Here is a 16,198-nt window from a genome sequence, read left to right as displayed (position 1 = left end):
GTGGCATTATAACAATATTATCTGAGATTTGTAATTAAAAATTATTTTTAAAATATTCAATTGGTGTGCAAGGAATGTTTTTTCTTAAAATATATCGCTTGTCTCTGGTCGGAAGTGAGTTACGCTTAAAAATAAAGCATTATTATCGTGTTCATATAGAATTGATGTAGATAATCGAAGTGTAATAAGTATGGAAGGTTGTAGACTTTCTAAATGAAGACTTTACACATGAGGATATGAGGTCTGTGATTAGAAGCGCCAGTGAATGTGCCATGCCATTGCAATTTTGAGTTTTTGTTGTCTTATATGCAATAGATATTTGAATTATTCTTAAAATAAGCTGTGAGATTTTTAAAAATATTTGTTGTAGCCTTATCTTACGCATATTTTCTGCGAGCAAAAAATCACTTAGACAATATCTTGCGGTTATTACTATGACCGAAATCATTTTATTTTTCTATTGTATCCACTCTGCTTCATTGTGGGACTTCTTTTTTCTCGAGGGGGAAACCTTCAAAAGGTACCCGACGACGTGGGAGCGACGCCTTTTGAAGGTTTTCCCCCGATAGAAAATTTTTTTTTTCATTGTGGGCCTTTCTTTTGTTTACATTATATCAATTGTCATGAAAAAACATTGAACCTACATTTGCGTCTCAAAAGAGAGTATTTTGTGTCCTTATCTATTACTACCAGCGATAACTTCGAGCTTACTTCCATACTTATTATATTTCCATTGGCGTAGTATTCGAAGGTGTGGATTGATGGCATATTCTCGATGGAAAATTTAATGTAGACTTTATTCAATGTAAGTAAAAATTCAAATATTATCTGTGGTATACGGAAAGGTATTATTGTCTATGGTTGAGTTTGAAATATAACGTTTTTAAATATTTTAATAAATGACAGGATAATTGCATTCAATAAACGTTTCACATTATTTATAATAATTATTCGGGACATTTAAAAGATTATAACTTTTCAATGTTTCTTGAGAAATAGTTAATTTAATGAGTAAATTAACAAAAGGGGTTCACCTCGTTAATTCATGTTTTTATAACCAGTTTATCCTTAAACATTCTATTTTTTATTCAACTAATTTTCTTAAGTGAATGTTCAAACTCAACTATATTCAAAAAAGTGCCGATCTCGCTATCCGATCGGCCCGATACCTTTCCAATTAACTCTGTAGTTTTTAATTATATGGTATGCTAACATACTCATGTGAAATTAACACTTTAGATTTACGGTATTTTACTCTGTAATTTTTACGATTCACGTACTGGCAACACAACGGAGTTGTGAGTGAGCAAGATAGCATTTTGTAAATATCTTTTTAATCTGTCCCCATAGCATAAAACCAACTTAAATCTATAAAGAGCCCGTAGTATCGGACTGCAGTCATCACTATATCTCATAGGTATTTAATTTTTTTTTATTTTAGTGTTAATTTTTAAACAAATGATGTGTCATGTATTATGTGTTTTGTTCATCTCCCTCTTATGACATGACTACAGTTTTTTTTATATGGCGACACTGTAAATTGAAACAGGCTGTTTATTTTATCAATGAAACATGCTTATGCAATCTATAATATGTATACTATCTGTGATTAATTTCTTCCGTTTGGTTTAAAAGAGAAATTTATTCATATATTATGTCAATTTGTCAAGAGGTTGAGACATGTAATCTGTACTTAGTATAATTGATTTGCTTATTTGTTTTAGCACAATCCGTCTGTTCTATGCTCGTTAACACCGCCCCGCATTTGGTGTTTTGTTCAAAAATAGTTAATTTTCTTTCATATTGTAACAGATATGTTTAAAAAACGGATTGAAAATCATTTTACGAGAACTTAAATAAAGTTTGATTGCCATGGTAACGAACATTTACTTTCTAAATACCGCACCTGTGATCAATTTCATAGAGAAAATAAAGTTTTTGGTGTCGATAAAAAATAGCTTGTAATAGTATCAGCCATTTAAGATATTTTAAATATATTATAATTAGAATTGAAAACCTTTGTATGTAGTATTCAGTTAAAAATCCGTTTTTTTACTTGTCTTAAAATCAGTAGGTGGCGGTGTTCAAAAGATTTTTTCTTATACAGTATCTGCTTACACCAAATAACTAGCATTTTTTGTATGTGTCGGATGACTCGTTGGTATCTAAAGTTGACGCTATGCTAATTCTGCCAAATATTCTTTTTGGCTTATGTTTGTGATGTTCTTTTTGATTTATAACCCTTATACACTTTATATTTTATCAACTGAGACGGGCAGACGTCCTGTCTATCTATGTATATATAAATTGAATTTTAGTAGAGCTAAAATATTCTTCATGCTCAGATGCCTTTGTATACCAATTTTTTTTTGATAATCCATTGAATGGTATACAAGTTGTCCTACGACCCCATCTACGGGCGAGTTAGAAAAAAAAACTTTACCACGAACAATTCCTAGATGTGGCAATTTACAAGTTCAGTCAAACGGTGTTGTCTATAAATCTCAAACATGTATACATTATCTTTATAATTGGAATAGAAAGAAATACGAAGCTAAATATTGCTCAAGTTACTATCAATGTTATGTAATATCTAATCAATCATTTTGATTGTATCTTTTATCCATTTGACGTTTACCCTAGTTGTTTTATGGGAGTTTTAATATCACTTTCTATATTATTATTACGAATTTATCCGTTTTCAAAAAGAACATTACAAATACGGGAATACAACACAGATCTCTTAAAATGACATGTTGCGATCCTTAAAGTGTTGCAATCGTCTCTAATGTTAAGTCTAGGCTAAAATAGATATAAAAACGAAAAAAAAATATATTAATATTATAATTATAGAAATATTATGTATCTTTGAAATGATAACTGAAGCCATAATAATATATTTTGGTATAAGGAGATAACAAGTTAAATTTCTTAGTTGTACAATTAAAGTTGGGTTGACTGGTCATTTGTTTGTATCGTTTTTCGTATTTTGGATGTTTTTTGGTAATTTTTTCGAGCTTACACACGTCCACCCAGCTTTATACCGGGTCGCACCGCAGAGTTAGATAATAAATATCGTTTGGTATCGATGTGTAGAATATTCGTATGAGTTAATCGGGCGGTTATGAACAATTGTTTTTTTGGTTTACTCGATACATACATGGATAGATACAAAACTGGTGTTATTTTTCGTCTTATTAATAGTTACTTGTAGTAATAATTACACGTGTATCTGCAATAGTGATGTCTTTTGAACCGTTAATCAAAGTCCTAGCTAATTGTACCCCGTCACTATTGTTCGTAACGTATCGAATTTGAATTTAATAGCGTTAAATTGATGTTCGGCGCCCGCGGTTGGTAACAGTTATACATGTAACAGAATAAAAGTTTATAGTATATTTTTATTTCATTACATGTAATAAACTTACGTTATTTTTAAACTACTTGTGGTTTTATTGTACAGATCCTTTATTTCATATATTGTATTTGTTTTAACTAGTGTGAACTATAACGGGTGAATGTCGCCCTTATTTATAAATTTTAGACGAAATCATTTTTATATAGGTCCTAATTTTTAAATAATAATAATTTATAATAATTACAAATGTACGTTGAAGTTGTAGTTTCGTAATTTGCAGAATTATCTAATTTGGACCTAATCTTCTAAGTTAAGACTATTTTTGGTCTACTTTTTGTAATCATATTTTTGGCACATGCATTTCATTTTTCAAAGAATAGCACGAGCTCCCCAGCCCATATTCGATTGTAAGTGATTTACAAAATTAATGTTAATTTTAAAATTTGCGATCGATCCAACACTGTTTTCAGTGTTTCGGAGAGCTCGAAACCTCTATCCGTGATGTTAACATTTGACATGAATCGTTAAAATGTACCAAATCTCCTTTAGTTGTGGGAACTTATCCATGCCCAACAATGGAACAAGATTTGAATGAACACGGAATAAAACACACAATTGATTTATTAACATAACTCTATTAAAATAAACAGTTCAACAACATTACAGGCTCTATGTACAGTTCGCCATTATCTATCTACACTCGCAGGATCGCTCAGGACGTTCAACGATTTCTGACGGTGGCCACCCTAGGTCTAAGGTATTCCTTAAATAAATACCTTAAATGCTGAAAATGTTTATGTCAAGATGGCGCTTTCAATAAAAATATTTAATTTATCCATAGACAAGACGAAGACACATAATATAAATGCAATATGCATTGACAAATATAATTCAATAAAAATATTATCGATTTGAATGCTACATTCATAATAAACGGTTTTCAAATCAGGCTAGAATCATTTTCAAAGACGATTGTATTTTAGTAAATACGCCTTAGAAAATAAAAATAAAACCTTTCACTTAAACAGCACTCTTGATACATGATGAATATTTTATACGTCACTTTTTAGTATGAAATGGCGCTATACGTATTTCTCAACAATAAAAGTGCCTTTTAATAACATAGTGCGTATATAAATAAGGCTAAAATGATATTGAATGTAGGAGTAAGACTAATCTAGGAGTTCTTGTAAAATTTACAACGTGCAGCGACCAAAGATCATGGAAAATTTTGTGTAATAACAATACCTATACAGCTTCATACTTCCCAAGTTCTCATCAAGGTAAGTTGGCTTTTTCTAGTAAAAAATGGAATAAAAGCTAGAGTGACCACCGACATTTAAATGCTATTCTGGTGCGTAGAGAATGAATGAGAAACGTCTGTTTAAACATGAAACACGCGTGGCAATAAGCTAAAAGTCTCATTTAATAATATACAGGTCATTTCCTTAGTTTGTGTTTGCGGCGCTTCGTTATTAGGTTTTTAATTAAGATCGGATATTAATCGTAGTTCTGCGATGATCAAGGCTAAAACTGAGATGGCAAGGAGAAATAAAATACTTATTTGAATACGACAATACGGTGTTGCCACATTGATGAAAACGTTATATTGTTTGTGTAACATTTTATAACAATAAGATCAATTGCACCATTCAACAAAATATTATGTTGTCATTTGTTATTATTTATTGTAATAAATTTTATAATCCTACATAATATGAAAATATTTGGTTAAGTTTCCTACAATTTGTGACATTTAGTTAATTGTCAAATGTTTAATAACGCGCTTAAAACATGTATTTAAATGCAATGTGGCAACACAACATACTTACACAACAAATAGTATGAAATGGTTTTATATTGTATCTTAACCAAGTATGGTAAAAAATATTAAACAAGCTTTAATTATGTTTTAGATGCACATAAAATGCCACACAATATTTACATACCACTCACAGAGAATCGCGTGCACAATATAATGAAATGACCTAAATTAGGTATTTACTAGTAAAGGATTCGAAATAATATTACAATGTAGTCAACTACCTAGGAATTGTGTTTTAGATACCATATAATTATTATAATGTCCATATTATTTATTAATAAATATTATAAGCTATGTCAGAGATATTATTGTGCTATGTCATAATGAGCAATGTTCGATTAAACATAAAATTATTATTATATTTTTCATTAATTATATTTGTGCAGGAAATTACTATTGAAATACATATAGTGTTTGCTATTTTTACTATAGTCTCATCACTTTACTGTAAATCTATATAATATTTTCTAAAAATATGACAACAGTAACTATATAAAATGTTAATATAAATATTTTACTCATATCATGACAGTTATTCTTCATATAACTGACATATTTTTATAGATAAATTTGTAGCAAGCAGAACCTTAATATTTTAATAAAGCCTACCCTGTAACACATAAAATTTTTATAATGCATATCTGATACATAGAATCAACAGTACAAATATTAATTCACTATAATAATATTAAAGATTTTGGGTATGGTATTTTATATTTAAACTAGCTGACCCGGCAAACGTTGTTGCCATATTAATAAAATAATGTTAAGGGTGAACAACCCTTATCGCTTAGGGGTATGAAAAATAGATAGTAGCCGATTCTCAGACTGTGAAGCGAGAATTTTATATATAAGATTATATGGTATTTAAAACACATTCAGAGACACCTCATTCACTCGTCACATTTCCTACACCCATATTTAGTTAGTGTATGGTGATATATTTTGCAGCATTCATTTTGTTAATGTATGGAGTGTATGGAATAACAATGGATAACTATATTAATGCAAAAAAATACAATTGTTTTAAAAATGTAATTATTTTTCATATAATTGGCTTAGAAAATGTCTGTATTTTGTGTTTTTGGGATCTCAGAATAATGATAAGGTATAAAGGCTTCTTAGGTAAAAGTAGGCACAAGTCAGGTCACCATTGCTATGCACGATATTTGGGTAAATAGTGAATTAGTTAATTGAGCTAATTTCGTTGTTTTAATACTATTACATATATTGTCATTCTCGTCCAATTTACTTTAAAAACGTATTGTATTTCATATCACAAATAAGCCAGTTTTAAAAAATATAGCACAACTGCTCACAATTTATACTTTCATGTAAGATCGTGGGGATATGGACATAGTATATGTTAATTATTAGTCTGAGACTTCCTCGAATTCATTATTGCACACTATAACAAAAAAGTGAAAAAATTATCGTTCCGGAATGTTCCAGAAAGAACTGGCTTGTAGAAAATTATTCATAATGCATATGTATAATAACAAATGTAATAAAAGCTTTAAGGCAACTACAATATAATCAATGAACGAACGAAACTGTATCTACACATAAATGTAATAAATAGACTCCGACAGAATAATAATAAAGTCAACTAGGTATGGAAAGTCCATTGAAAGTGTGACATGATTTTATTCAGGACAGCATATTAGTTAGAAAATAATACCACTGTTTTGAGTGAAGTAGAAGTGTTGTATTGCATAGTCTTTAAAACCACAAACTCCATTTAAATTTTGACAGTTAGAACTAATATAGTTCAACTGCAGTTATCATCACCACATCTCCTCATCGGCCTCATTGGCTGGCTCATTTACAAGTGAGGTCATTTTAATGCATAGGATAGGCAACACATCGGTTATTACCTTTAGATAAAGCCATTGTTCTACATGGAGTAAGATACTGATGTCCACAGGCAGCAATTTCCCATGGGTGTGAAGCGTGTGGCAAGGGAGACATACATTTCAGAGGCGTTCCAGTTTAGTCCTCAGGGGTAGCGGCGTATCTGTGGTCGACCTCAGGCAGGAATATCTAATCCTATCTGGCGTTGATTACAGATGTCCATGGACGCAGTAACCACTTACCATCAGGTGGACTGTATGTTCGTCTGCTACTCCTATATTATAAAAAAGAGCAATGATCATCGAAGCGTGGAACGTTTGCAACTTCACTGTTATAAAAAGAAAATTGTTATTTCACCACATACTGCATGTTAGGGCGTCCGTAAAATTGCCGCGTGTGCACGGAGCTGGTGTGCAGTGGTGGCTATCAGCTGACTTACAGTAGTGTTCGCGCCAAACTGCTAGTCCGCTCCGAATGTAGAAACGAGTCGCGTCGCAATAGCAAATTGTAGATATTAGCGGGACGAAAACAGCGCGGCACCCTCCGCTGCCCGCTCTCGCCCGCAGGTATATAGCAGTGTTAGTGTGCACTTACGTTGCTACGGAGTATATGCTTGTGGTTGTGTTCGACCTCATTGGCTCTCTGACTGACCTATGCGCATTACCTTCAGAGCGGACTTGAAGTTTGGCGCGGTCTATAACAGTCTATTGCGTGTCTATTACGCTGGTCATATTATTTTAATACAAATACACGAACATTGCACACGCGCCGGTTCTATCGGATACCCTTAATAGGAGTCCATTTAATCACATTCTATGTACCTACTACATACATAACAAAACACCGCAAACAATATAAACCATTCCCATACGAATCCACCGGACCATTACTATTCAAACACTGCTATCACTGTCACATCACCAACACTAACTAAGCACTGAGTCCTAGCCGATGATAAGGCCGCAACCAAACTTGAACTGCTGTTTGGCCTGGTTGGCCATGCCCGATAGCGCGAATGTGAAGGGCAGAGGCTGCAGCTTCTTCTCCAATACCGCTCCGATATTCCAGTTGGAGTCTACCATGCCTGGAAGAAATAGAATTTGTAGTAAAATGAAGTTGGGTTTAGTAGTAAATTTAAGAATAAAATGTATGAATAGGTATGTGGTTGCTTAGTAACAACTGCTGCTAGGATGTCTTTATATGTGAACAAGAGTGAGTTATATATATGTGATCCATTCTTCTTATTAAATGACAGGTAATCCGCCATTATAGCATTATTCTGTTTTATAGCACATTTAGTGCATACTTTCTTAAGCCCAGATCTCAAGTTAATTCATCTCAAGCAAATCCATGAAGTTCATTCAGAAAATGGTAAAGAATTGTACACAAATAACCTTTATTGTATCAATATGGCATAGAAACTGGTAAATCTAATTTTACCTCACAGCGACCCTGTATAGTATCTGTTCTAATCTGCATGGACTTCTGAAGGATAAATGAAAATGAAACCAAACATAAATAGCTTACCTCTGAAGACCAGCTCCGCCTTAGGTATAGTGACTTGGTAGCCGATCGTACCAACAGACTCCATGCCTCTGAATGATGTGTCCATTTCTGCTACCACCTGCAATGTGATAACAAAAATGAAGTTAGTCTGCAGATATTTAATATGGAAACATCACAGCTATTCTTATTCTTTCTTCTTAATAGAAATGCTATTTAAACATGCAGTATATTTCTAAACATCTCGGTGTTAAAATTTCTGTGGTACAATTACAGAATAATAACCATTTTTATATGATACAGGAATAGTAGACGAACATACAGTCCACCAGATGGTAAGTGGCTACTGCCGCCCATGGACATCTGTATTAAACCCAGATAAGAATGGTTATTCCTACGTGAGATCGGCCACAGATACACTTCTACTCTTGAGGACTGAGCCTCGAAAAAGTACCTATTACCTAAGTATTTCCTTTACCAAAACAGAACACAGCGACTAACATTGCAATTGTTGCATTGTTAATAGGCAGAAATATATGTGTAATAATAAGCTACAATTATTTTGACATAGACATTTGCAACAAACTCCATATATAACGGGCATTCTACCTGAAGCTAATCAATCACCCATGCATTGCCACTCCTGAGACTAATCCGTCAATCCGGCATCCGGCAGGCTTCCATATATGAATTACATGAGATTATGATATTAATATATTTATTACCTGCAACTGTTCACTGGCTTGCTTAAAGTAACACAAGTGGAACCCAGCTGACCCCAGTGTAGCTGACACTTCAGAGTCTGAAATTTAAAACATTAATAACACTTTAATAAATGTGTCTAGTGAAATCATATAGTATATATTTGGCAGTGTAAGTGGTATACCGAGGCTAATAAATTCGAATAAATAGTCAACCATGTCATTACTATAACTAGGTGGTAATAATGATGCCAATAGTGTTAGTGCTGATCAGTGACATTGACAATGGCATTTTTACCCGACTGTGGAAGGTAATGTTTGTCAAGCGTAAGAGTAGCTTACGTATGTATGTCAATTTTTTTTGGGATCTATAGGTTTTGTGGGCGTTGTCATAGGGTAGATGCAGGCACAAATACAATATTTATTGTTCTTTACATTTATGACTTCGGATTTACAAAATAACTATACTATGCTACTAATATTACTTTACAAACAAAGGATTTGAGCAGCAGGTTCAAGGTAGTGACTACACGCTCCAAAGCACAACGAAATAATGATCCACCTCGATCACTCACATCAGTTCTTATCTATGTTTCCCCACCGCGCCGCCACATACCTCGACTCCACTAGAGACCTCTTAAAGTCTCTGCTCTGATTCTAATACGAAAGCTATACAATGACTGTTAATTATAATTTAAATCAAATAACCCTTCGATTGATCAAGTACCAATAACATTACTAAAATACTAAAGTAACAGTATAGCTAAAGCTATATTAAATAACTCTGACTCTTCCTCCGACATATATATATCTAATTTTTTGTCTTGTCGAATTTTAACATACGGGAGGTCGTTGGATTCGTCTTAATTGTATTGTTGAGTGTAACATAAGCTATAATTTTTTTTAATCATTACTAGTTAGCACCGCTTTTTAATAATTACTAATTGTCAGGATTATGTTCGTACAGTGAGTGAGTGTGTGTGTGTGTGAATGTGTGTGTGTGTAAATGAGTGAGTCAGTTAGTGTGTGTGTAAGTCAGTGTGTAAGTCAGTGTGTGTGTGTGTGTGTGTGTGTGTGTGTGTGTGTGTGAGAGAGAGAGAGAGAGAAAGAGTGTGTGTCCCTCACCGTCCATGGTGTATCTGGCTGCGGCGGAGGCGATGGCCACCTCGCCGCCGGGCACGCGCGCGCCCGCCTGGTACACCAGCTCCGCGCCCGCTGCCAGCCGGCTCGTCACCGACTGAGAACAAACATTATTATGGCAGAGTCAAACTGCTAAGCAGCATCCAATATAGAAACTAGTCGTGTCGCAACAGCAAATTGTAGATATTAGCGGGACGAAGACAGCGCGAGACCTCCGCTGCCCGCTCTCGCCTACAGGGACATAGCGCATTTAGTGTGCCCTTATGTTGCTATGGAGTATATGTTTGTAGTTGTGTTCGATTGCATTGGCTCTTTGACTACACCTGCATGCATTAACTTCAGAACGGACTAGAAATTTGGCACAGACTATACACAACTTTACTATCAAAGCGATCACAATGTATTTAAGCACAATGCCCACTCAGCCAAAGTTAATTGGTTAATTGGCCCATTTTATTATTCGTTAATATAATAATAAAATTTGTTTCACTACATATATTTCATAAATATTTTTAAATTTATCTATTTCAACTTATGAATTATCAAACACTTTTTACTAATGTAGACTATTGTTAATATCAGGTGTACAAAAAAGAATATTTGTTTTTCTTGTTGTTTACTACCATAACTAACTGACTAAAAACATAATTAATTAATTAATGATCATAAGTAACATACAAAATACTGAACTTTAATTCCATACATAGCAATATTTACCTGTAAATAGTGTCCGACAAACACAGAGGATGTCTCGCTGAAGTCAGGCTTCCCCACGGCCATCGCAGCCGTGTAGTCTGACCCCTTGTACTCCATTGTACCTTGTGTCGCTGTTAGCTTACACTCTTGTACCTGAAATTGGGTGCAAGTTACATATTAATGTTTGATAAAAAAAAATTGTTTTAGTTATAGCTATGATACTAGAAATAAACTACTAACTAACTAACTAACTAAAAACTGTCAAAATACAACATGAATGTTTGATAAAAATAATACATTTTTAGCTATGATACTAAAAATAGAAAATATAAACTGGTTGTACCTTAATACAGATTGTCTAAGGTGGGAAAATCTTTTTAAAAAACTCCCAACAAGAAAGTTTGAACAATCATTTTAAAATATAAGTATGAAGTATGATCAGAAGTTTAAGTACCAATTTGTAGTAAATAACTTAAAGCAAATATTTACTCTATACTCATACTACTCATAGCCCATGCTAAGATTCCTGTGTCATAGATGTCTTGGACACATAAACATAAACACATAAACACCCAGAGACAATATCTAAATTCATAATTAAAATATCTGCCTTGCATTCATAATAATTTTCTTTTTTTATAATGTAGAAGTAGCAGACGAGCATGCAGTCCACCTGATGGTAAGTGGCTACTGCCGCCCATGGACATCTGTAATCAACCCCAGATAGGATTAGACATTCCTACCTGAGATCGGCCACAGATGCGCCGCTACCCCTGAGGACTAAGCTGGAACGCCTCGGAAAAGTATGTCTCCCTTACCACACCCTTCAAAACGGAACACAGCAGCGCCTAACACTGCTGTTATTAGGCAGAAATAGGTGTGGCGGTGGTGCCACCGGAGTCGAACCACAAAAGGTTCTACCACCTTCAAAATACTATCAAACCAAATTTATATATACTACAAATCCACAACACACACAACAGATTACATTTACATCACTAAACACTACTACTTACAAACCTTGTATATAAATAACACCCAAAAACTGAACTAACCTGTGCTGCCACCTTCAGCCTCACTTCCGGAGTCAGTTGGTGGATAAGGTTGAAGTTTACATTCCCTGAAGGGTCTAAGTCACCCAGGATTACAGGGAAGGCTTCTGTTGGGGAGATTTGCTTGGTGCCTATGTACGTGGCTCCAAGTTTGTAGCCATTCTGAGCTGTACTCATTGTTAGTGTGTGGGACATCTGTGGGCCAATTTAAATATTTTTTTTAAATTTCTAAGAAATATTTTGTTTTATATTTAAAGTGGGAAATGATAATCCATGTTGATGATAATTTATGGAAATTTGTAATCTAAATATATATAACTCAAAGGTGACTGACTGATGTAGTGATCTATGAACGCACAGCCCAAACCACTGGATGGATAGGGCTGAAATTTGACATGCAGGTAGATGTTATGACGTAGGCATCCGCTAAGAAAGGATTTTGATCAATTCTACCCCCAAGGGGATAAAATAGGGGATGAAAATATTACTTCGTAATGCGAGCAAAGCCGCGGGCAAAAGCTCGTAAACTTATATAATTGGAGTTCTGCCTCAACACATCTATGTATGTTACATGTTCTACCTCTGAGGTCAATTGGGAATGCCTCATCTAACAATCCCTTACCACACCCTTTAAAATAGAATGTAGCAGTTATTACTTTATAGGGCCAGTAGTAGTGGCAGTGGGACCTTTATAATTCAACATGAAGGACCAAATAAGCCCATCTATAAATTTAATTAATTTTGATGATAAACAAAAAAATCACAATCAATCACTTTATAAGGATTAAAAAACTAGTTTAAATATTTTACCTGGAAATGATTAGATATTCCCTTATTCACCATAAGCTTCCCACCTTCAAAATTCACTGGCATCACATCTGAAATAGTAAATTGAAAATCTACAATAGAAAATGACCTTTTTATTTTATTTTTACATTACATTAGAAACACATTTTATATACCATAAATTGTTGATGAAAAACTGCTATTAAAGCAGTAAATTAAAAAACAATTCAAAACTCATTTTGATAATAAATGAAAGTAAAATACATTATGTTTAGTACTGAGCAGACAATTATTTTTAAGTAATATTTAAATCTTATTAAATAAAATTTTGCACAAAACAAATATTTCAAAAACTGTGCAAAATTGTAGAGATGTCGAAAATGTAGATAGTGTGTGTAAGTAGTAAACATACATTCTTCATGTGTGAAATTTATTAGGGTCGTGTTATCTTATCACTGAGCAAACGAGGTTTCCCTCAGGATTGGCTAAACAACTTAAGATGCATTATGAATGGACCACTTCAAATTATTCTCATTTTATTATTTTCGGCAATACAGGATGAAGTTCTATTATTAAACACGTAAGTTATTTAAGTACTTACTATTATTACATCACAATGTAACCACACTTTTGGAAGGATTCATACGTAAGGATTGTTAAGTTTTCTGACTGAAAAATGGTCAAAGGTGATCGTGTTTCCTTCTAAACAGTCGTTTTAAGAGCTCGATGATGTTTCCTACACTTAAATCATCCGCAGAACTCACCTTTGGTTTTTTTATGCAATTCATCTAATGTGCCAGGGTTTTCTGTTTTGCTGGCATCTTCTATATTTTTTATGTCCGTGCTCGTGAGCGCAGAGTTAGAGACGCGGTACCTGCTCGCTATAGCACCCATTTTAATCCAGCTCTCGCGTTACTTTCGCCGAATTCCACAGAAATCGATGAACATGTGCAATGAAACACAATTTGGTGGAATAAAAGACAATCGGTGTGAAGTTGACAGCTAGTGACAACTTCTACAGGTTAAAAATATATTGACCGAGATTGCTATTTGTGACCCAGATTAAATATATTGGTGTAGTCTATGGTCTGTAGTTCATATTTTCTGAAAATCTAAAATTATATAAATTATTAGCCTTAAAATAATTAATAAATCGTCTTCCTAATTTATCTTTTTTTTATCATAATATTCATAAAATTAGCAAAAAACAAAGTTTCCAGGACAGTTAAATCGTGTTATAAAAAGTACAATTCTATCCATAAGCCACTGTCAGTGTCAGTGTCAGTCAACAGTGTCAACTATAGTCAACGTGAAATTTATCAAAACAAGATTTCTTCTTCAAAGAAAGAGAATCTCAATTCTCAATATTTTATTTAATTCTTTAAATTACTTAACAGACTCGTAAATTTGGCAATACATAAATTGCATTCACACATACTAAAATGCCGAAAGTAGTGTCAAGATCTATAGTGTGTTCAGACACGAAAGACCAAGAGGAGTATAACGAGACCAAACCGCTCCACATCTACTACTGTATTTGTGGGCAGATGTCTCTGATCCTGGACTGCACCCTGGACCGTCTGCCCCTGCGGCCGACAGATGGCGCCAGGGTCATAGATGGGTCCAAACACGCACACAAGATAACATCAGACCCAGATGAAACTGTCTACTTGAAGCGCGAGAAAGGAATTGAGAGACAGTACAGGTATGCTTAATATTTCACAGCTCTAACGTGATTTTTGTAATTTTACAATTTTAAAGTTTAGAACTAAACAAAAAAACCTTTAATTATTATTGATGGTACCAGGATTTAAACAAAACGAAAAAGTCTTTAAGGTAATATGTTTATAGTTGATTAAACATAGATATTGATCCAAGAAATCGTAACTTTTTAATTTTTATTACCATAACTATAATTTAATATACTTTTTGCTATGTATGCTAAAGAGAAAAACACACATAAAAATGACTTATAAAATACTTAACAATATGTTATCATTACAGGTTAAAATGCAAGAAATGTGCAATACCAATCTACTACAAGCACGATCACAACAACAACATCGTATTTGTTATGAGCGGAGCTCTCGTTCAGTCAGCTGGAGAGGGCGCTGTAACGGACATCTACAAGCAGGTCACATTAGCACAACCCAAGAAGATCATGGTAACGAAACATACGAAGAACATGGGGAAGTTCAGCTCCGTTACGGTTTCCACGATTGATGAAGAGGAAGATGAGATAGAGGCACGAGAGGTTGCAGACAGTTATGCTAACAACGCAAGGATTATTGAGAAGCAACTAGAAAGAAAGGGAATGAATAAAAGGCAGACGGAACAGCCATCACAGGGCACTGCGGAGAAGAGAGTTAGGGGCACTTTGATTGATAAGTAATTTTTAATAAAAATATTATTAGATTGTTAATGTAATATAATATTACATCAATTGGAGAAATTTGTGTGCTGTAGTGGGGCAGAAAGAGGTATAATTGCAGTCAATTTTTAATTGAATAAATCTTATTTAATTTTGATAACAATACATGGTTTACAGGGTGATTTCTTTAAATAGACCTTCAGGGCCAAATCTGAAACTATAAGGATTAGTGAAACCTGCTGAAAGATAAAGATTAGTATGACAGTATCCTAGTTCCGGATTTGGTGCTGAAGGCCTATTTGAAGAATTCACCCTGTATAAATAATGGAATTGCTACAGTATTCCAGTTTTAAGATTGGTGTCTACTATAAAGACCTTTAGGTTAAAGGCAAAGGAACCAAAGAGTCCTAAGCTGTTAAGATGGTTCAATTTAATACTACTTTGGTGTACTCATAACAATACACTCAGATGGTATGAAATAAAAATTTTAATCAAAATATGTATACTTTGATTTGTATTTTTTAACTCCTCTACATAATTATGCTTTTGTTCCCATATGAATTTCAAACTACTAGAGAATTGCTAGAGATTCGTGCCCTTGTAGGGTTATGTATTATATTACATAAAAAAATGCTATTATTACTTTTATAGTTTGAACGTAAAACTGAACTACTCTGAAGCACAAAATAAAAACAAATTTAGTGTCAGAAGTTAAAAAATATTTATAGAGTACAACGCCATCTGTAAATAATCTTAGAACTACATCATACACTAGTAAAACAATGCATTATAATATGACGATGGCAGTGACATCTATGTTACTCAATTTGAATTAATTGACTGAATTATGTACTTATGACTTGCTTCAATGTAGAATGAAATCCAAAATACTATTTGATCAATAAATTTTAA

The 16,198-nt window shown here is 33.6% G+C and overlaps 2 protein-coding genes across 2 annotated transcripts; one reads left to right on the top strand and one right to left on the bottom strand.

Moving 5' to 3' along the window:
* Nucleotides 1–7,577: 7,577 nt before the first annotated feature.
* Nucleotides 7,578–13,920, bottom strand: LOC140754675 (mitochondrial import receptor subunit TOM40 homolog 1). Its single transcript, XM_073089708.1, has 8 exons — nucleotides 13,680–13,920; nucleotides 12,940–13,007; nucleotides 12,133–12,324; nucleotides 11,099–11,230; nucleotides 10,367–10,478; nucleotides 9,266–9,342; nucleotides 8,565–8,661; nucleotides 7,578–8,121 (listed from the first exon to the last, which is right to left on the bottom strand). Exons 1-8 carry the CDS (start codon nucleotides 13,807–13,809, stop codon nucleotides 7,982–7,984), a joined length of 948 nt encoding a protein of 315 aa, XP_072945809.1. The 5' UTR covers nucleotides 13,810–13,920; the 3' UTR covers nucleotides 7,578–7,981.
* Nucleotides 13,921–14,192: 272 nt separating this feature from the next.
* On the top strand, nucleotides 14,193–15,345 carry LOC140754796 (STING ER exit protein). Its single transcript, XM_073089904.1, has 2 exons — nucleotides 14,193–14,620; nucleotides 14,920–15,345. Exons 1-2 carry the CDS (start codon nucleotides 14,358–14,360, stop codon nucleotides 15,305–15,307), a joined length of 651 nt encoding a protein of 216 aa, XP_072946005.1. The 5' UTR covers nucleotides 14,193–14,357; the 3' UTR covers nucleotides 15,308–15,345.
* The last annotated feature ends 853 nt before the right edge of the window (nucleotides 15,346–16,198 follow it).

This window comes from Epargyreus clarus, unplaced genomic scaffold (genome assembly GCF_041222505.1).
Source record: "Epargyreus clarus isolate Ecla_fem2 unplaced genomic scaffold, WU_Ecla_fem_2.2 ptg000031l, whole genome shotgun sequence".
Taxonomy (NCBI): Eukaryota; Metazoa; Arthropoda; class Insecta; order Lepidoptera; family Hesperiidae; genus Epargyreus; species Epargyreus clarus.
Note: the sequence above shows the minus strand (reverse complement) of the source record. Positions and strands in the feature narration are given on the sequence as shown.